Here is a 23,623-nt window from a genome sequence, read left to right on the forward strand (position 1 = left end):
CTCTCTCTCTCCCTCCTTCTGTCTTTTCTCTTTCTTATCATCCATCATAGGAAGCCCAAAGGTGCCCTTCGCAGTTACTGTACCTTTTTGGTTAGCTCTTGATGCCTTTTGAAATCGTTGGCTTACCCACGCTTTGATGTTGCTTTCAAATAGATACTAAGCAAAACTTTGAAGTCACGACCCAGATATGGCCGAGAATGTCGAATCACTGCATTAATCCGACAGTCCACTCCATTTTTTTTGTTTGCAAACGTGAGTGCTGCACATCATTAACATGCAGCATGATTGGAGTGGCAGCCATTTGAGAGGGTTTTTCAGGAATCAGCATTATTTGTTTTGAAAAGTGAAGGGGAGAGAACGAGTGCTCTGTCTGACTTTGTTCTATTTCTGGGGATGGCTGCTGGAGGATTACTGCAAGTGGCAGAGTATTCATTATTTAGATGGCAGTAGCGGAGTCGGGGAACGGGTGGTTTCATAAACCACTTGACTATGACATGTGTGCTGCTACACTAGACGAAAAGACAAAAAAAAAAAGAAAAAGTTTCACTTCCAAAAATCTTTCTCCTAGCGAGGGCACTTGTAGCAGCTCTCTGCCAGACTGCGGAGACAGTCAACACTAACTAAAACCGATGGAGCAAACTCAGATTGATGGAGTTAATGGATGAAATCGTTGCAAGTTCTCCGGGATTGCTCTCCATATAGGCTTTGAAAGTCATAAAGCGCTCATGCAGCTGTTTCATGGTGCATGTCAGATGTGGTATTATAGTTTTAAATACAGCATCTTTGCTGCTTGTTATTACATTCGGAATGACTTGAGTTGAATATCTGCAGCGGGAAATCTTTGTTGAGCCTGGCTGATTATGAAATAATGACAGTTTTGTCTCCTTGCCTGCCTCCGTATTTGTTAAAAGAAACGACTGAAGATATCAGCAGCGACGTTTGAAATGGCCTGAGAGAAAAATGTGAATGTGAAATGAGAAAGCTGTGACAGTTATGTGTTGCACAAAGAGAGCTGGCACTGTTTGCCAATGTGGTGGGACACCAGCGAGGCATTTTCTCCCGGCATAACAGTAGCATCACTATCGGATGAAGTGTTTACCCTGACAGTTTTCAGCCTGGACACAGAGAGGGTCCCGCCACTGTGATTAATGCACTGCCATGCCGCCATGGTGGAGGATGTCTCTCGGCGGTCTCCTTCCCCTTTCCAGTACTCCTCCCTGATATTTCACTAATGTGACTCGACAATGAAGAGATTGATAGTGATCATTATGCTGCTCTCAAAGAGTAATGTCACTTCCCAGCATGATCCAGCCAGCTTCTAATTCAACCACTGCTGTGGGTAGCATATGAGCGCTGGCAGTGCATATTGTTACTGTACATACAAGTGGCTACAACTGTGTTATGTTAAACCAGGAGCAGTGACATTTCTGAATCACCTCCTCCTGCTGTTATCACAAACTCCCCGTTTGCATATTTAGCGTCGCATACAGTGCCTAAGGATGGCTCATTCTAACAGAGGAACTTGACACTGGAAGTATTATCACGCCAAACAAGGCCTCTCACCTTAACACTTTGCAAGCTGTATCACCGTTTCCCCAGTACTCCCTGTACAAATAAAGCTGTGAGGGTCATTCATTTGTTTTCCCTCGCTCCAAGTCCTTACAGCTAGGTTGATTTGTTTATCTGTATGTGTTTAGCCCTCGGCCCCAATCTTCTGAGAGAGAAAGAGGTTTAGCATTTAAATTGGTTGATCCACCGCACGTTTGCTAAACCTGTTTTTAAAGCATTACATTGATGAAAAGCAGACGCTAATCCCTTCGGGTGTGCGACCTTATCTGACTAAACACCTGACAATGAGATCCTATTGTCACTCCGTAAACACAAAGACTCTCGGTAAACGTGTAGTTCTCTTTCTGCAGTTATTGACCTCTTTTGCTGAGTGCTACTGTAGCCGCAGGTTAGCTTGCTACAGGTATGATTTACAGCATGAAGTCTGGAGAGCAGAGACATGTTTTTGACCGCTAGCTACTAACGACAAGGGATACTTCAAAGTCTTTTCTAACTCCTTACTCCTCAGGAAGTTGTACACCGCTGTTAGCCTGTCTGCCAAACGTCTGCTACAGTAAGTCCTCAGTGTCAGTCAGTGTCCAGACCTGAGTGAAGAGACTGTGTTAGCATACTAGCTTTCAGGGCTAATCCCAGAAACTCCTGTATGCATTTCTCCTCTGCTTATATTCACACCAACTGATCCTCTGGTCTCACACTTCCCATTGTATCTTTAGGCAGACAAGACATTTAGTCAATAGAGCTGCCTATGAATATGTAGGAGACAAAGTGGCCTTCACCTAAATGTGGCAGATGTGATTTCTAACTAAATCATAGGGATTACATTATTGACAGTGTCTTGAATAAACATCAGGATGAGGTCACAATTCATTGTCGTTCGTTATTTGCACAGCGTCCAGATCATGTCGAGGTTTTAAAGCAAACAGAGCGTATCTCACTCGTGTAGAGGGATTATTTTATTTGATAAAATTTGCATAATTCAACATTAAACATGAGATTTTGATATAATTTTGGCGCTGACAGGGGGAAAGGATACCGTTCTGTGATTAGCTGCAGTATCAGATTGTGTCCAGCATTAAAGATTGGCTGTGAAGTGTATCTATCGACTGTCTGTGCTGCATGTTGGTCCAGATTTGTTATCTTCTCTGTTGCTGGGCCTCTCTAAACTACAACATTGCCTCAGCTTCCTCAAATTATTCGAGCACAGATTGTGTTCCTGTTGTATCCTGTCCTGATCCGGCCTCAAATACTGGGATGGGAACTCCAGGGCCCAAGAAAAAAGATGTTATCATGCACACAAAGAAAGCTCATGCAAATGGCGACAGTCCATTGTGCATTATGGTTGAAATATGACACTGGGAACAAGTGTGACTGCAGACTGTGGTGCCAACTGTGGGTTTGCTGCTGTGTCAATACGCCTTGCGCCGTTTAATCTGGTCAAGAGTAAAGAATACACAGTGTGGTCATACAATATTAATCCTAGCCAGGAAACTTAACCAGCTGCTGCCTTTTATAAACTGACAACTTATGGTTTCACTAAGCCATATGCTGCCCACTGCCGCCTTTTCTCTCAGATTTCACTTCTCAGTTTCCATTGTCAGTCTCGTCTTGGCTTTTATGATCCTAATTCTGATGGATTTATTCCAGTGTGAAATGACTTAGCCGGGTGTGAATGTGAACCATCCTTTGCCTCCTACTGCTGCCATTTGGTGTGCGGGAGGAAAGGCACAGGGACCATCAGAGGAGACACGAGAAAGCTTGTGTGTTGACGACGCACCTCCTTTATCTAATTGGGGCAAAGCAAACATGATTAGGCCCTAGCTGAAGGACGATCAGTGTCTTCCACCACAGAGACGTTTCACAGTCATCAACGTTCTGCTACGTGCATTGCTGAAAGGCGAACCAACACAGGTTTACGACAGTATCAAGCTGCTTCCAACCACAAGACACGGTTGGAAAACGCTTATTTATTCACTTAGACCAATCCCAAAAATGTCCCAACAATTACCTGTTTCTCAATGCATTTAAAACAGCAAGTGCATGTTTTGAACATTACCCTCTGTCTAAACAACTGAACCTACTTAAGTCAGAGATATTTCCCTATTTTTTTTACCTTGACTATGAGCTTCCTTGCCATCATGGTTAATGGAAACAGACACTGATGGTAGGGCTGGGCAATATGGACCAAAAGTCATATCCCGATATATTTAGGTTGAATATCAGTATACGATATATATCCCGATATATTTATAGCAAAGTGAGAACAAATGTTCAGTCAGAGCCAAATATGACATGTCACAAGTAGTTTTATTGAAACCGTTTATTTAAGTGAACATAAATACTGTATACCAACAGAGGTACCTTTTTCAAAATCAAAGCTCCATAAAGTGCACATTTAAATAAAAAAAATCTTAAATAAAAATAGCCTATGAAAAAAAAAAATGTATATGAGAAAAGAATAACGAACATTACAAAAGAACTACATATGACAAACCCTAGTAAGGGCAGCATTTATATATTAAAAAAAAAGAAAATATATATATATTGATATTTGCAATATGGTCTAATTCCATATCACATTTAAAAATATATCAATATATTTTTTATATCACTATATCGCCCAGCCCTAACTGATGGTTTCTTAGAGATGGGACACAAATCCTGCTCGCCATTGTGAGTCTATCACCTTGCACACCGAAATATCCACCCAGATCTCCACACCATATCCCACTTAAAAACAACAAACACATTGGTTATCGATAGCATAATGTTGTTAATGTTAGCATAATATGTCCCAGATCATCCTCAACCAAAAAATGGCAACATATGTCTGTGCAAGCACCTTATTACGACCCATACATAAATCCAAATGCTAAGCCCAGCTCTGCTTAAATTTCTATTTTTTTTAGATGCAACTCTAGCCTGCCCTGCTCTTTTAACTACAGGTAAGCTAATAGCTGTGTGAAATTAGTTCGCCTGTATGTTGCTGTAAAGAGCAGCTGCCCACACGCCCCTTAGGTTTCATAGATGATCAGGCATCTCTGATGACTTCAGACAAACATATACAATTTCTAGATTCGCATATGATGATTATTCATAATGTTTCCAGACCTTGGAAATTACAGGAGTTTACCGAGAGAAAGAACACAACTGGAGGGAGCTTGGAAATGACCTTGAAATACAGGAAAAATCTGGTAAAAATGTTGGTGAGATTAGGTACATACTGTTTATACAGTCTCCATATAAAAATCTGACTGTTAATTTACTTTAAACGAGAAACAATATTGCAGAGAGTGCTGGAATAAATAATCATGAGAACCATGGCCTTTGTGTAGTTATATCTTGGACATCTGTGATTTCAGCTAATTCCATTATCCTTTGTGAATGTTTTTAAAAATTCAACGGTTCAGGGATAATCCATTCATTTCACTACTTTGAAAACTGTGCAAATAAAGCCTTGCTGTACACAGGTGCTGTGTAATTAAAAGATCCAGGTGCAAACTAGACAAAATGTCTTTTTATTTATTCCATCATACTGTACCTTTTTTTTTTTTTTTTTTTTTTAACATAATCGACCCCAACAGTCATGAATACCATTTCAATCTGTAATCACGAAGCACAATGTCTGATAATTATTCTTGATTTAAAAGCCCAAGGTGAGCAATAAGCGAGCTCCTCTGCGTTGAACATTTCCTTCCTTTCAGTCGAGTCATGACAGATTCACATCATGTTCCAAGCAGCACAGAACCAAATTTGATGCAGTTCAGATGTAGAGGCGTGAGAGAGGTGCTAATTGATGCCTGCTGTGGCACGAAACGCAAATTGCATAGTTTACAAGTACAGCAACCAAACTGCAGATATACTCAGCCCTGTTGAATCATATGAAGAGGCTAATGGGTGCTGTCGGCTGCTACCTGTTCCCTGCTATTCAGCCGCTCTTACCATGTTAACACCATTTGCCCACTCATACATTATAATGTCGCAGGAACAAACACGTATTCAACGAAGCTAACTTATCTAAATATCTGTTGAGAGGGAAAGAAACAATTTAATATATGCTGTAGCTGCAGAAGAGACAGATGCAGATTAATTTTCCATTATGGAGACAAAAGTTTCCTCAGCAGGTTTATTACTATACTGTACATATACTCATCAGGGCCATTAGATACCAATGATTGCTTTTGCAACCATTAGCCTAAATGATAGTTTTTGCTACTTATGCTATTAGCTGCAGTAAAAAATGCATTCTGGCATATCAAACATTTAGTTGATGTTCTTTGAGAGTGAGTCACAATAAGTAGGCATGTTACAATTCAGTGTCTTGCACAGTAAAACGATTGAGCTGTTGAACTTTTGACCTTCTTTGGGGAGTCATTCTAATGTACAAGGCAGTCAGCTGTAGGAAACGGTGATCAGTCTGCTGTGCGTCTGCATGATGAAGTTGTTCTCCCTGGTCTCTTTCATTTTCATAAATATTCTGGATATTTATCACGCACTTTTAAAAACACAGCAGGTTTTATGATGCTTGCTCTTAGCATGAGAAGTAAGCAGGCTGAGAGATGCACAGCCAAGCCTTGCATGTCTCTTCCTCTCTCTTTTTTTCTCTTGCCATGGAGCCCATTTGGAAACAGATATGCTATGACTGTGTCATCATTAGGGATTATTCTTTCAACAAAAGGTACAAAAATGAGTAAATGTGTTTTATTGTCCTTTTCTTGAACTGATGAAATAAAAAAACACTGCACAAAGTTCAGATGTTAAAACTTGGAAATAAGAAGACATAGAAATGACACTTTTTTTATTTTTATATGAACTGAGATTGAACCTGGAGACTCAAAAGGGAAGGCTTTTTCAGAACATCAGATAAACTGTGGCACGAAAAGAAAGTACAATAAAAATTTGAAAGAATTTAGTTTCTGCAGCGTTTTTCCTGTTCATAACCATAGAGAATACCGATTATTTGTCAGATCTCCATCTGTGAATGTCAAATACTTAGACTTATTTTAAGATATGTTGTGGCTCTTGAGATTGTAGTGTTGGATGGTCGGACCGCAAATCTTGTCCAGACTGAAATATCCAATAAATTGCCATGAAATCTTCTCCAGATATTGGCTCCCACACAATGATTTTCAGTGAAGTTGAGCTCATGAACTCAGGGAATTTTGCACAATTTTTAATTTGAAAAGTGTATCTATTAATAATGAACTTATTCTGGAATGGATGGGGTTAATCTCTTCAGAAATGTACACCTACGTCGTCTGGCATGTTTTGGTCAAATGTATAACCCATTTAATTGAATTTTAACTATTAGAAAACTGTTACCATGTAATGCAGCTTGAATGACCATGCTAATGCTACTTTCATTTTCATGTAAATCAGTTGTTCACATTAAACCCTAAGTTTGCATGCAGTCCACATTATAAGCTATAAATTGCTCTCTCCAGTTAACTAGTTAACTTGTTTGCAAGATAACTCACCACATTTTACCCTGTAAGAATTTGATAAATTGATGGATTATTTGTCAAATTAGTCTGCTAATTATTTACTTAAAGGTTATTTAGTTAGTTAGTTTTCACCTTGAATATTCCCAAAAGTTTACAACCCTATCCTAACACCAGCAGCATGTTGATGTTGTGTTTCCCAGGGAAATGTCTTTTCATTCAGCCTTAGCTGTACTTTTTGTTTTGAGTTAAATACCAACCATCTTATCATGCTGTGAACAGCCTCAAAGAATTGCTTACTTGGCGTAGACATTCAGACTTGTTTTTAAAAGAAAAACTACTTAAAACTAGTTTTTTTATTCTCCTCTCTTGATATGTGGCAGCAGTACTTTTAATTATTTGTAATTATTCCTATTTTCTTTCTGCATTTTCATAAAGTTGGCCTGTTCATTTTAACTAAACCTAAACAAGAGTGGAAAGCAAATCTACTCTGTTATATTTAGTGTTGCTGTTTATATTATTATCAAGCTGTGGAAGGATGTTACCTTCACGGCTACCTCATAGATCATTTCTCTTTGGTGCCAAATAGTTCCTAAATAAGATATACTGTTGCTCTTTTAAGCCAGCTATTTGTTATAACAGTTTGACACTTAATGAATATAAAGTGTTGCTCAACTAGGTTGCAAATGTGTGTGTCTGCGTGTGCGGAGGGTGGGGTGGAGGTTGTGGTAAGACAGTGGTTGATAAATTGTTGTTATCTGACTTGCTGAGGTGGAAAATACCGTAAACATATGGATGGGAGATTGGATAAATCCGGTGAAATAGTTTCGAGGCGTTTTAGTTGACACAGCTGATGTCCTGAGAGTTTTTTGGGTGAGAGAATTGGCATATGGACGGCACCCGTAAAGCCACAATAGATCCTCTGTTGTAAATCTGATATGCTTTGATACGCACTGATCGTCCTATCAGGTTGCATCTCTTTGTATTTACGATATATATTTGAATCTGGATTACACGCTGCGAAGCTTATTACAGCACACGGACAAAGACACCTTTAAATACGCGACAAGAATGGGCACTGAGAAATGCTGCTTTGATAAGCCCAGCTTATCACCCACACATTTCATCCCCACCAGTTTACTTATTCAACATATTTGGCAATATTTTAGGCTACCCTCAGATGTAGTCATTTCTCTCAGCTCTCCTTTGTGTGTGTGTGTTCCTGCAATTCCTTCTAAAGCAGCCTCTGGAGAGACAGCAGAGGAGGTATGTATGAGCTGGATGCCTCCTTGACAACACCTTGGAGGTAAAAATCAATGTCTGCCAAACAAAGTGAAATGTTAGGCTGCAGCCGATACATGACAGATGAGGCTTAGGGTGGTATTTTCTAAGGTGAATGAAGACTGGAACGCAGGCAGCCCTGTCTTCTGTTGTCAAGCAAAGCTGCATTAGAGAGATTTTGAAGGACAGTACATCTGACTTCCCCGACTACTTTTATTATTGATCAACGTGCTGTAGACATGTGTGAGAGCCACTCTGAAAAAGGAAGGGGGCTGTGGTATAAAATTAAGAAAGACTGCACAGAGGATTAAACTTTAAAGGCTAGTTTCACTAATGAATTGTAATTCCTGTCCACTCCAGAGACCTCACCTCCAACTGATATTGTACAAAAGTAAAAATCACCCTGATTAGAGCTGATTGGTCCTCAGATCCGAGCAGTGTCTGTCTTTTCATAACAGGAGCAAAATCCTCTTATAAGTCACAATATTTGACAGCTTGGGCTGATTAACGTTTCAGCGGCCATGCCCGAAATCTTTTACACTTTCCATTTCAATGCACAGACACATAGTTTGAGGTCGAGCCCAGTTTCCTCAGGGTGGAGCTCAGTCTATGCAGCTTAATCGTAGCTGTAGAGGCAGCATGGCTAGCTTGGCACATTAGTGGGGAAACACTGTGTTGCTACCTCATGCATGATCAGTCTTCAAGACTCCAGCAGTGACCTCAGCACAGAGCCGTGGGCCATATCATGTTGCTGATTGAGCATGCACCAAGCCTCAGAGGGTACGCAGGTTGCATCTTAGTTCTTCTTGCAGAGAGAGGCAGAGGGTGTTCTGACGGAAAATTCCAAACATCAGTAGTGCTGGAAGGCTTTTCTCAGCGTGCTTTAAAGTGCGCGTGTGTGTGCATGTGCATGTGAATGGACTGTATATCCGAACATGTTCTTGCACACATAAAGTTTATTGTTCATGCCCGTTGGGGATATTGACATATGACATCACTACACAGCGCTAGTTGGTGAGCAGTACAAGAATCACCAATGATTCGTCCTATTGTTATTCTCGTCCTGTGCTCTGCTCTGTGGCCAAGAGTAATGCAACAGTGGGGTATCAATTCATAGCCCTGGCCTCAGGAAAGCTCTTTGGAAGGCAGAGGGATTTTCAGCCTGTGTGCTGTAGCCCCAGCTCTGGAGCCAGATATTGCAAGAAACGTTGGCTCAGAGAACTATATGTGGGAATGTTTGGAGGAGTCAGTAAGGAGGAGATATGGAGGCATCAACATGTATTGTTAGTTCTTTTGTATTTGTAGATAAAAGAGACAAGATGACAATGCAATGCAGATGGATGTGGAACTAATACAGTGTAGGGATGCACAGTGCCTTTGCAATGCAACTTTTTACACCAGTATATTTGTGCTGAACTATTCGTTCGTCAGTTTATCCGTGTATCTTAATGTTTATGCAACACTGAGACTTTAAAAAGAGGTTTATTTCAGACTTGAAAAGGTTACATGATTAGCGGCGAAGTCAATTTGCAAAAAAATAATCAGTGACTATTTTGATAATCCATTAATAATTTAAAGTTATTTTCCAAGCATAAAATTCTAATCATTCAGTGGTTCCAGCTGCTGCTTTACTTAACCCTCTCAACCCAGAGCAATCAGAGCACGCTTGGCCTGTGGCCTTAATTTTCATGCAATATATGAAATAAAGAATCATTGAAAAAGAAGAAAAATGTGCAAGAAGAATTGCTGTTAATTTATTTAACAGAAAATGTGGAAAAAATGAATCTGTATGTACAACATACAGTTGTGTGTTATTTTTATTTCACTGATTATTTAGACAAGTAGAATGAAATGATTTTGATGAAAACAGCTGTTTGCTAGGTTCATATTTTGCTGTTTTGGACAGTTTTTATTCAATAAATCGAGCCATTAATACATCAGTCAAGATGATAACCATCAAATTAATCAAGCAGAATAAAAATTACTGGCAGTAATATAAAGGAATGATATCATATAGACAGGATCAGTATAGTAGTTCCGCTGGCAGCCTGCTGTCTCACGATCACTTGGTTGAATTGTTTTTAATAAATCAGGCCAGATGTATTTATTCCCAAAGAAACAAGTCCAACGTAAAATGTAGCATTCTTTAACGTTTAATTGGCTTACGTGTCATTTTAAAAGCATTGTTGCAATGTGTTAGTTTGTAATCAAACTTCTTGTCTGGGTCTCCCTTATGGTATGTATAGTTTTAATCTTAATAGTGCCTCGTGGGTTTGATGGTTTGATAATAGAGAGCTCAGCTGAAACTTTATTTCCTTGTGCAAAAGCAGACCATGAATATATAAACCACTTTAGAATATTATATAGGTTTATGCTATTGGTTTCTTCAATGTGGTGTGAAAGATATACGCTGTACGAATCTCTTTCTCCTCAAATTGTTTCACAATGGAGGTGAAAATTAGTCATCTGTGCAAGTGGAGTGCATCCAGTTGAGAACAATATGCCAACAATTAATCAGGAAAAGATAGGCTTTCCCATTTTTAGATGGATACTGTTCCTTTGTCTGGTTTCCTCACAAACTGAGCGATTTGCACAGGAAATGCAATTATAGCAGCCATTGGAAAAGACTGTGCCACTACAACCATGAGTGGTTTGTTTTTTTACTGCAACCATTTTCTCAAGTGATTGGGGAAGCGAGCTGTAAATGAATGGGGAGGCACATGAATAGTTCTCCCTAGAACACATGTCACATTTCTATGACCCCTGAGATGATGTAGGCGACATTTTTTGTGCAATTACGAATTCAAATCTATATTGCTTTAGTCGGAGAAGTGATATGCGGTTCAGAAAACCTGTATTACAGTGTTTTGTTGTTGTTTCAGACACTGCAGTTTGAAATAAATAGCTTAAAATCTGCAAGAAAGCTTCTGAATGTTCAAAGGCTCTGGGGTCCAGGACCACCCCGACCAAGGTTTCATGTTGGCTCCGTCAGCCAGCCACTATCCCAACTACTGGCTGTTACCGGAGGCACATACTATTCAAGCCACCACAGCAATTTAGACGGAGTGAATGACTACTCTGAAGGCCAGTTCAGTTCAAACACGCACAGGAGAAAGATTGAAACTGGCAGCTTCTTTTCAAAATAACGCCAAAACAACCTTTCAAAACACATACACAACAAAGTGTTGAGCAGAGACACATTTTGATGAGAGCATGTCTCTCCAGTGTCTCCATTTCCTACTTCCTTGTTGGTGATTTGTTTATATTATACAGTTTGGGACATTGGAGCCTACTGCGTTTTTCTAGGATCAAAAAGGATGATGCAGTGAGAGGAAGTGGCAGGTTGCTGCTGTTATTGTGATTGTAGCAGCACTTCAAAGGTAGAAACAAACTGGCAGGCCAAGAATATGAAGCCAACATGAGTGTTGCAATGGGGACTGCAGGCTGGGATTGCAAATTTATGCCATGGACTCGAGGCTGGTTAGGTTCATTAGTTCCTCAGTATGCTGAGAAATGAAACTGGTTGACAGCAGCTACAGTTCCAATGTGGTGCATAGAGTTAGTTTAAACAAGTGGTCAGATTATAACTCTTTGTACGGGATTTACTTACAGATAACTATCACCTGACCCTGCAGATCCCCTCAACTCTAAGATTTTTTTTTATCATTTTCCAGCTCATTGTTTTGGTTTTGCAGCTCATTTTTATTATTTTGTTTCAGTCTTATCACGTCTTCTCAGCTGTTTTTGATCTTTTTAAAAAGCTCTGAAGAATCCTTTTTGTTTTTCTGTAGTCGTGAACATTATAAATTTGATATAAAGGGCATTGGTTACCAAATGTTTTTAATCTTGGACACTACAAATGAATATACTTATTGAATGTTTTAAATTTATGCTTGCTGAGCTCTATAGAAAATTGACTCATGTAGGCTGGTTGTTGAAGTGAATGGCAACGTAGGGTTGAAACGAGTATCTGGTACAGATAATTTAGTTTTAATGAGCATGGCTTTAATTTGCAAAAATTTGCCAATATCAATGGCAAATTATGATGAAGGAAAACTCTCATTAGGTAGCTTTGGTCTTTTAATAGTTTTCCTAGTCTTGTAATAAGAAAACATTGATTCGAAGCTCAAGACTACATCTGTTCTGTAAACAGTTTTAAAATGCACAGTAAATATAGCAATTTCTGATCAAACCATATCAATTTCAACTTACTCTTTCAATTTAAACCACACCCATGTCTGTTGCAAACTGCCTATTCTGCATACAACTCCAGATCAAGATAATTTACATTGCAGTTGGTTTAACAGACACGGATAATGATGTGCTTTTTCATCCCTATTGAACACAAAACCAGTATAAATGTGTTTTAGGAAAGTGAGGACTGGCACCTTTCCATGTGGATGGTGCCAGGTTCTGTGCCAGGTCTAAGAAATTACAATGATACATGTATTGTCAGTACTTTACTGTAAAAGCTGCTCTGCCTGTGCTGAAGTTAGAAACAGTAACATTTTACCTAGGTGTGAACACAGTCTCTCTGGACAAACAAGGACGCAGAAACTGTCCACACACGAATAAATACAACAAAGTGTTTTGTCAGCGGGCTAATTGTCAAAGCAGCTTTTGAGAAGGAGTGTAATTGCTATGTAATCGGAGAGCTGTCAGAAAGAACTGCTAAGCAGTCATCATCTGTATGATGATCTGCCATCTGTAGCAATGTCTGGGGGAGAGGGAGAGAGAGGGAGAGAGGGATGGACAAATAGTGATGTGAATCTGCTTAAATTCAAAGTACGTCTTCACTGGGTTCAATTCTGTAAGTGTATTTACAAATCATACATTTTAGATGAATGGCAGACTAGGCTTTGCATCAAATGTGAGTTGATGAATGCCCTCTATATGACTGAGTAGGAGCACATTATGTATGGGTAAATGGAATGATGTCTCTTTCTATAATGCAATGATTATGTAATCCTTGAAATATTGGTTACATCCTGGTTCCCTCTGCAGAGAAAAAGCTTAAAAGAAATTTCTGTCTTTGATCAGATAGAAAGTCAGGAGAAGAGTGGGCAAGGCTGTGAGAGCAGTGAAGGTACTCTGGCAGGAAATATGATGGAATTCACACAGCTTCTTTTTTTTTATTTTTTTCTCAAAACCCCAAGCCACTGAAAATTGCCAACTCTCTTTGCAGAGTAAATCCCCAAAACTCACCAAGGGCAAGGTTGTTCAAATGGTCCTGAATTCCACCGGGTGCGGCCCCCCTCCCTCCCTTAAACACCACCCTCCAATCCCGGCTTTTCCCAATGAGAAGCTGCAGTCTCCTTTTCTACTAAAGAATACTGTTGCTGCCTTCAACCAGGTGCCAGCACTGTGGCGCTCTGAGCTGAAAAGAAACCCAGGCGTTGATGAGAACGAATTTATTGATTTGACATATATAAACACCCAACGTGGTCCAAATGGCATGTTTTACCATGGAATACATCCATTATTCATTTCATATAAAATCAAACACAGATTTTGCTTGAGGTCTGCCACTCTGTTTTCTGAAATTCATACTTTTCTGAGCAGAGGTGCGTTATTTCTTTACGTCTTTATGATAAAAAAAATAAAACGCACAAGCTGCAATAGAAAAGCTATGGCCTCTATAAGTTCTCTGATCTATTTTGATGGAATTCTTGCTATGCACACATACTGCAATTTTCCTATTGGTGAAGGGCAAGCCAGTCAAAGCAAATGCCCTTTCAATTCCATTAGCAGTTGAATCAGTCTCTTAATGGAGAGTAAAATGGCACAAGACCTTTTGCATTACTTACACAATGAATATGAAAAGGCTTTCACCAAGCTTGCCAAGCTTAGAGAGTGCAAAACGGCTTTTAATTGTGTCCCGACTCAGTGTTGGAACATTATGTGCAGTACTCAAGGCTTGTCAATGCTTTCATCAAAAAAAGATATTTTCAAAGGAGTGAACATCATAGAATCCCAATAGGCCTAAACACCCGAGTATCAAGAAGTGCCATCAAAAAGTTCAAGAAGAATGTGGTGAAATGTGAACTCGGCTTGCAGACAGCGATAGCCTCTGACACACTTATTCAAAATGGAGTGAATTCTATTAATGGACAAGTCCAAACCATTTTACTATTTACTATATCAGCAAAACTGTTTTCTAAGGAAACTGCATTTGTGGGGTATTTTCCTTCTCCTGGACATTTTTGGGTTATAGCCAGTGCACTTTTCTCTCGCAAAATACCCTGTGTAATGGCTCAGTGTTACAAATACAAACTTCTAAAAACAAGACAAACTAAAACAAAGACCTACTCCAGGAGGGGTTTCTGTTAAAATACCAATGCTTCATAAAACATCGTTTGATAGATCTTGCAAGCATCATTAAGAAGGGAATGAGTCTGTCATTTTAGCGCTGGCATGCAGTATTAATCACAAAGGTCCTTTAAAGCATGTTGCTGATGGAGATGATGACAAGCTGACGTTGAGGAATTATGCAAAGGAGGCATCCGTCTTGATCTGATTTCAAAGCAAAACCCCATAAACCACACAGCTGTTTCATCTGCCTGCTCAGTCAGTGAGCCTGCACTTTAAAGGGCAGCTTAATTCCCTGTGTGTCCTGATGGAAGACAATGCCAAGCTTTTCTTAAAGGCTCATTGTTTAGTGCGCTTATTCTTTTTAAAATCACACAATCCAACATATGCACAGCAGTGGATAATCTAATTCAAAGTGCTACAGTGCCAAAAGGCTATATTTTTGCAGGGTTTGCCCCTGTGGCTTTAAAAAACCTCCAGCCCTGCCAGTGGAGCACACAGAGAATGCACAGTGAACCACGGCTCTACTGGTGCTACATTTTTCTCACTGAGCTACATGGAATCACATTGAGGTTATCACTCAGACATACTGACACCTACTGTGAGCGGGGAAATAGAATATATGAGAATATGCATGGTGTCATATTCTTAAGGGTCCGTATTCTTCACAAAGCGACATTCCAGCCTTTCAAATGTATTTGAACTGAAGCGTGGAGGTGTAAATGCACATAAAATGGTAATTCTAATCAAAATATTCAGACTTTACTGTCTTGATTTGTTGTTGTAAAAAGCCACTATTGCACCATTTGATCTTGACCTCACAGAAATAAAGATTAAGGGGATGAGAACAGCCTTTTAAACTGGTGAAAATGTTTGCATAATTAATCAGTCAAAATCCACATGGAGTCAGGTTTCAGATCTAAATACTTAAAAGGGCATTACACAGTGTTTGGTAATAAATCTAAGATTTAAGTGACCAGTTATCCCTCAGACTTATTATATGTGCTCATATATTAACTGAACTGAAAGGTGAGGGAAAGAGATTTTCAGATTAGATCTCACAGCTGTTGCTTCTTCTCCAGTATGACACGGTGCCGCGAGTCCAATTGCTAAACTTTGCCATGTTTTTATGGTATTTATGTGAGACCAAAACCAACAATAATTGTTTTTTTTTGTCATTTGAAAATATTAAAACTGCTTTTCAAGGCTGTTAGATTTTGTATGGTCAAAGACGGACCATCCACTGCTTGTATCATAGCAACCTTGTTGCCGTCTGCAAAATGCTGCACCTTTTGAAGCTTCTAAGGACAAGGACAAAAATATTTCTTTAGATTCTTTTTTTTTCTCACTTTTTTCCCAGACCAACTGTACATTCTGTGTGTTAAAACGTTGCATTCTCACACTTGTATTTCCGTACTTTAGACTGTTGTTTTGCTTCACTCAAAGCCAAAACTAAAATCACTGTTTCACTTCATCGTTTCAGGGAGAACTCAAATGCAACATTTCAAGTGGAAGACCTTATATACACCCAAAGGCTTTGTGTGCTTTTTTTGCAAAGCATGCACACAGTATTCAGTTCATGGGGTTTTATGTTCCCTTCAGTTCATTGTGGGATTATGCAGTCAGATTTACTGCATGTCAAATCCTACGCCTTTGAAGGTTTTTGGGATTTTGTGTTTTCTGTTATGCTCAGCATGTGCTTTCCCCCAAAAAAGGGAAAAAAAAGCATTTCCTGTTACAGTTCAGGCATGTCTTTTCACACGTTGATTCATCAGGAATTTATTCAAGATTGACCATAAAGTCGTGAAAGTGATACACTTGTTGAAACTCTGTAATGCACCTGCTATATATATATGTATATATATATATATATATATATACATATATATATATATATTTGTTTGAAATTACCGTACAGTATGCTGCATTTTCATGTCTCAATACAAGCAGTGCAGCAACAGGACAGCCTGCAAACTAAACAAGGGCAATCAAGATGTTACTTGCACTGTATGCCAACAGATCAATATGTAGACATGAAGATAAATGGATACTGATTTGTGCAATATCTGTCTTGTATCTTTATTTGTAATGGGTAAAGGGAAAGTGGATTGTTTACAAGGATTGACTGTGTCATGTGTGGGTGTGATAATAAGATGATGTTTGTACAGGAGAACAAAGACAGCTGTTTTTAATGTTTTTTTACAAAAGAAAGGCTTTTATTGTTTTGTTTTTTTCAAGAGCTGCTCCCGGTATTTCAGCTGAAACCTCCTTTTATTTGATTACTTCCAATGGAGTGGAAGCTTCTTTTTAATCATGTTTGAGGTTATAAAGAAAAATTTACTTCTAAAAATATCCCTTTCTGCCCATCAACATCCATTTCTGTCTGATTGTCCTTTTTCCCTTATTTCCCTCTACCCCCCCATTGACATTGTAGCGTTTCACAAATGCATGCTGATTTTATGAAAAATGCTTCTGCTGGTAACTGAAGTGGAGCTCGTAGCTGCTGCAGGCTCATACAGCGGAATAAGGCCCAGAGGTGAAGTAAAACCAGCCAGTGTTGGTAGATAATCCACATTTCTATTAGCCTACTTAGTACTTTTCTAATGGGGCTCATAGTCTAGCCCAGGAGATGAGTGGGATGTCTTGTATTCATTATTACTAAGTCATGGTGGCCTTATATTTTTCAAATGCCTATACTGCAGTTGATCACGGGTAATTCAAATGTTAGGATTCAGGATTGACTTTGAACAAGGTGATGTGGGGTGATGAGGGGATCAAATTTGATTGGATATGATCAAAGTCTAATCGGGAATTAATTAATCTGAGATTGGCCTTCTGCACCGGCACCGTGCACTCTTGTCACTCCTGATTCTGATCCGCACCATTCATCTTTAATCATTCGTCTATCTGTCTGTTGATCCATTTATCTCCATATCTATCGGTCCCTCTGCCTGCCTGTCTATTTCTGTACGGATGAAACAGATGTTCTAAAAAATCTATTCTGTTATCAAAAAAATAAATAAAGAAATAAATATATGCAAGTAATCAGTCACAAAAAACAATTTGTACAACCTGCCCCCTGCTAAACTTTATTCCAGCTGCTACTGTCTTTGCAATTAACTCGTGGAAAAGAGTTTTACTGTCTTTGATCGTTCTTATTACAGAATTCCTTACACTATATTTCTGATGTCTTCGTCCCTTTGAATATGAAAGAAATTCAGTCGTACCAATAGCTTGCATATGCAGTAGCTTAAAGGTTTTTACCTCAGAGCGGTGGAAATGATGCCTTAGCTCTGAATTGCATAGATGTATCCTATTTACACTTTGGAACCAAATACAAGGCTCATTTCCCTGCATTGAGTAGCTGGTTTAGTGCATAGAAGGACACAGTGAAAAGCAGGAGCACATAGACAAGGACAAATACTGCATGGTCATTAAAGGCTCCATTCAAAACAATGACTAGTCTGCTTTCAATGAAGTTGTTCTGTCTAGTGAATAGCACAACGCATATTTTGATCCATGGCCCTAAGCCCACAAGGTCTTACTGCATGGTTGAGAAAGCAAAGGTTAAATCACGCAGCAGAACTGACCTCGGGTATTTGTATGCTCTGGATTTAACTCCTTTAGGCTTTATAAAAATTCATGCTGTCAATGCAAAAACAACAGCTACTAAAAGATGCAACTCCCAGCTTTCTCAATCTTCTCCGAGCCTCTGTAAGGCAAGAAAGACGATACCCATTTGGGGCTCATTGGAGCAAATCAGAATTGTCAGCACTGTGGGTTTTTACCTTTTAAACAGGGAAGATGGATAGATAATCACCACATGCCATTCTGGGGGCCAATTACACAGCTTTGTGTGAAATTGGAAAACCTGTTCTCTCAGAGCTCTAATGGATGTTCTGGTCATTAGTTATTTGAGAGTCTTCTCTGGCTGTAATCAAACGTGAAACATTGCGTTAAGCGCCCATAAAAGAACAGCTGCCTCTCTAAGTGACCTTCTGTTTAAGAGAACCCAACTGTCAGCCGTGTGGCGTTTTGCGACAATTATTATGTGTGTCGCCATTAAAGCAGCTCTTATTTCCCTTCTTTTTTGCAGTGGTTGCATCTCATTTTAATGTCTTGCTCTTGGTTGTATTTACTTTTCTGGGTCTGTTAGGTGGCTGCATGCTGTCATATCTTACATACAAGGCAGATGCATGCTCTTACCCATCTGCCCTCTTGAAGCAGCAGTCTCTCCACTCTGGGTGTAATTTATTTGGGAAATGAATCGCTTACAAAGAATACACAGACCGGGCTGCATTATATATCACTTTATATCATTATAACGATGTTAACTTAACACAAAGTTGGGATACTGTGTATATTTACAAAAATCAGTTTGAACATTAAGTACATTGAATTTGTACAGTTTAAACTAAATACCCATCACAGAGAATGAGCAAATATTATATATATTATATTCTGTTTTATAATGATAATAATAATAATAATAAAATACATCAGATGTATATATCTTTTTTTCTGGATACGCCATACCACAGCTTTTTTGGAATTCAGTATGTGGTTGAAAGAGCTCAGATGAGCAAAAAACTGCACTTTAAAATGTTGCTATCATTATTTATTTATTGATGCTGTTTGTGCAGTTCAATCTGTTCTATCTTAGCAGTGTAGTGACAGGAGCAGAAAGGCTGAACTTAGTACACTTTAATATCTTTTTTTTTTTTATCACAAGTAATTTAGTTAATGCAATTTTCAATAGCGTTATTTCACGTCACATATTTTCCTCATTCAGTGCAGCCCCAACACAAACTATATTCTGATGTCTCTGTCTCTCTGCTTCACTCCAGGTGACCATCTATCCAGTCATCCAGTCCCGCCTCCTCTCCCGCCAGCCCCGCCTCCACACAAGCAGCATCCGTCCATCACGTCCCTGAGCCGCAGCTCACTGGCCAATCAGAGGAGCCCGAGCCCGCCGCCCTCAGCCGGCCTGGCGGCCGACTTGCAGAGTACGGCGGAATGCGTCCAGCTGCAGGACAGCTGGGTCCTGGGCAGCAATGTGGCCCTGGAGAGCAGGTGAGTGACCCACAATGACCTACAACAGAGCTGGGAAATTCAGCTCCAGGTGTTATAATGAAGCCATTCTCACTGACTCAGAAAACAAAATTATGTGAAATAAATGAGTGAGGGCCAAGCTGCTGTTTAAAATGTATGAATCCAGAATGTATGTGGATTACAGAGAACACTATACATCCACATTTTAGTCATTTAATGTGATAGCTTGTTTAACTCATTTTGGTTACTCAATACAAGTGGCCTGTTTGCTTAATCCACTGACCTGTTTGATGTGTTTTTCATTTATTGGCCCATATTCATAACATTCATAGTCAGGGTTAACAGTGACTCACCCAGTCGTGATTGAAGCAGCTGTGTGTTTTTTGTTGATTTACCAGCTCAATATAAAATCGAGTGCTCCTGGATGCTCCACCACACCTCTGAACATTTGTATAACGTGCAAAGGTTTTCAGCAAAGCACACAATAAGTATCACCCATCTTGGCAGGATGAAGCTCAGTATTCGATAGCGTGAACCTCAGCACATGTTAAATTCGAGCAGTGGCATTTCTTGCTGTCTGCTGAAAAGAAGTGCTGGGAACTCAGCGTGTATGAGCTTTGTGGTAGTCTGCATCCTCCCCAAGACAACTGGCAGTAACTGTTACTGTGGAGCACGCTGGGAATTGGCTTTGACTAAATGGCAGAAAAAACGATTCAAGTAAACAATAGCTCTTAACAAATGCTGCTTTTATTAATGTTTCACTGCTGCTACTCTAAAAATGGGTGGATAATAAAATAATCAGTCACTCCAGGATTTTAGATATTCAAGTTTGGCAGATTTTAGAACTATTTTAAGGACTACACCTCATCAGGATAAATTATCCTGCCCAAATTGCGTGTGGCATAATATGTTTCCTGCTGAGTTGGATAAACATGATACATTTTCTCTCCTCCGTTGAGAATAATGTCAAGTGTTGATAGTCTTTTTTGCTTTTTGGATGCACCCACAATTAAGGGCTGATTGCTAAATTAGAAAGACCTACACTCAGGAGCAGAGTCATGATTAGAGTGAACTATGTGGATATACGAGGGCTTGCCAGTTCAAATCAGAGAGGCTATAACTTTACAGGGAACTCTGTAAGGGGATTGTGTGTTCTCTCAAAATTTGCTGTGCAAGATACTACTTTGTCATAAGAGCCGCTGCCAAGTTTTACTCCTGAAACATCAGTTACATCTCTCTTAATCAGTGAGCTCAAAATACCCTGGCTAATGAAGTGTGGTACATTGCGCCCTGACTCAGAGATGGCCTCGAGTAGATGATTGCATTCTAGCCTGATATTTCCCTGGCACCGTGTACCCTTTCTGAGGCGTAGATGAATGTAAACTTTGAATTTCGTCTGTGGCAGAAAGGAGCAACAACCTCTTATGATCTGACTGAATCAATTGGGATATGTAGTGACAGTTTCACTTTCTGGGGGGAGATGCAGTGATTGAATACTAACCGCGCAATGACCTTGAGCTGTCTTAGCCGTATCGACAAAACAATATGTGCACACCTATCATCAACGGAGGCATAAATCACTATCACCACAGTGGACTCTAAATCAAGTGCCTGTCAGTGGGTGGGAACTGAGGGCTGCTGCGAACCAACAGGGCCAAAAAGGGAAGACCCAGTTCACCACATAATTGCAGATGTCAAGAAAACCACCAGGTTGGGAAATGTAAACAGAAGCTCCAGAAAGTATTTATTAGGGTGCCTTCAGGGGGGGTTTAGGTCCCAGCAAAGCACATACAGTACCTAGTTGGCCTCAGGTGTACTACATGGATGTGAATCTCTTTTGAATCCTCCACCCTGACACTGATTTTATTTCTCATGCAGCACAGAAGACGAGGTTACATGTGCAGACAGTAAATTATTCCCTACAAGGCAGTTGATTAAAAAAAATGTCAAATACAAATCACAATGTTATGATCGTGTTTAATATATTTCCTCTGACATGACCTCCTTGACAATAAAGCATTCATTTGACAGCATTAGCTACTTTTACAGTAATTAGCAGTAATTAATTATGTGTGTGTGCGTGTAACCTCCCTTAAAGTACTAGTCTTCAAAGCACAAGTGTGCTAATTTGACTTAATACCAACTAGCTTTCACTGTGAATAGCTTTCAGTGTTCTTTTAAATGAGTGAAGTGCTGCACTCAGTAACTACTACTGTAACTACAGCTCATTATTATATGGTGCGAGCATAAAGCCACTGATCTCACTGTGATCATACTGTCAAAGCTGTGTTAACACCCCAAGTTTGAATTTTGGCTCATTTGCTGTTGCAGTTTAAAAAAGATCAAACATCTGGATCAGAGGAATGAAGCCTTCTTTTGCAGCACAGGAAGAGTAAAAAGGAAACGACATCAAGCAGTGTTGCAACTTGGACCCAGCTACAGCGCGTAACAATGAATCCATACTTACTTGTACAATTAACACACAGTATAATAGTGATTCAGGAGGACATATAGAATCTATAACTATGGGTCACTTGAGGTTCTGTTTTCTTCTATTCTTGAGGTAATTCTATGAAAATATTCTACTTCAGCATTTGTTCTGCTTTATTCTAACAGAGGCCACTCCATTTAAAGGGCTCAATTAGTAGGCAACAGAGCAGTGATACTGCTTGCTGTTCATTGCTATTCTCAAGTACAGAAGAGACATTCAGATCTTTAGTGTGTGGAGTACTTTAATAAACCCCTTAGGTTTTACTTGCTAACCACTTGGCTTGGCTCCACTGAAATAGAATATTTGAGATATTTTCAATTAGAAATATTCCATTGAATTTCATTAGAAAATGAATTGCCATGTCCCTCAAGAGACCGATGCACATATATGGTAATTATTCTTGAGCTGTGCTTAATCCTTTGTTTAAAAGAGACTATATCTGTGTGTGTGAAATTAGTATTTTTTTAAGCCTTTATGTTACGAGCTATAAGCTCTATAAGTGCTCCACTGGATAAGATACAGGTAGGTGCCTGCTCTTACATATGTATGTCCTTTGGAGCCCACTTCAGCATTTTTCCCCCCACTTACATTCAATGAGATTCAGCTAGAACAGTCGTTGTGACATTTCAGAATCTTCAGAGTCTTTTGAAGGCCTGCCCAGCCACACGTTGCAGTTATAAATGTGCTGTCAATCCCTGTTGGATTCATGTGTCAGGGGAGTCCTTTTGTGAAATGAAATTATGTCTCAGCTCCAAAATCATCATGTGGTACAGTGTCCCACAGACAGTACATTTTCCTGATGGAAAACGTGTTAGAATTGTTCTCGGGGGCGAAAAAGAACAGCAGAGGTAATCCAAGTAGGATTTGGTGTGTGCGCGTGTTGTTGTTTGTGTGGGATGCACATGTAAATCATGAGTCAGACAGTCATGCTTCACATCAGAGGAGGAAAATTGAACTATTTTTTTTGTACAGCAGCCACAGTGTCAGGATCGCACCAGGACTGATTAGTCATGTGTAAGATACCAGCCAACTAGCCTTTTGGAATAGAAAGGAGCCTGCAGTGATGGCTGGTTACCTGCCAAAGTGGATAGTGGTGTAGACAAAGTGGTAATCCTCAAGACGTATTTTTTTTTCCTTTTTCTCGTGTGTTTTCCTTTTCATTTATTTTGCCAACATCTTTAGTGCCAAGCACACATTTCTGTGGTGATTCCAGGGTTCTTCAATATTTTCCTCTTATTTTGGGCTACTGTATAAACTGCTGCTGCTGCTGCTGGCAACATGAAGTGCATCTGGTCCAGATGATTTTTTTTCAGCAAATGTGAAAGCTTTCAAGAACAGAGAATGGTCAGGGAGGAGTTAAATGAAAAGTTATTCATGTAAAAAAGTCATATATTACAGATTAAACTATCCCTGCAGAGTAACTGTCTCAGGCATAGAGTTCAACTCCAAATACCGTCTTTTTAAATGTATGTACATAAAAGCT

At 39.5% G+C, this 23,623-nt stretch overlaps 1 protein-coding gene across 1 annotated transcript in view; it reads left to right on the forward strand.

Annotated features, from left to right (window-relative positions):
- Positions 1-23,623, forward strand: part of si:dkey-237h12.3 (teneurin-3) — a 147,634-nt gene that overhangs the window by 47,429 nt on the left and 76,582 nt on the right. The window contains exon 4 of the mRNA XM_059345535.1: positions 19,445-19,670. Coding sequence (XP_059201518.1) covers positions 19,445-19,670 — 226 coding nt within the window. The remainder of the gene's footprint in view (positions 1-19,444; positions 19,671-23,623) is intronic.

The sequence above is a fragment of the Centropristis striata genome, chromosome 12 (assembly GCF_030273125.1).
Source record: "Centropristis striata isolate RG_2023a ecotype Rhode Island chromosome 12, C.striata_1.0, whole genome shotgun sequence".
Lineage (NCBI taxonomy): Eukaryota > Metazoa > Chordata > Actinopteri > Perciformes > Serranidae > Centropristis > Centropristis striata.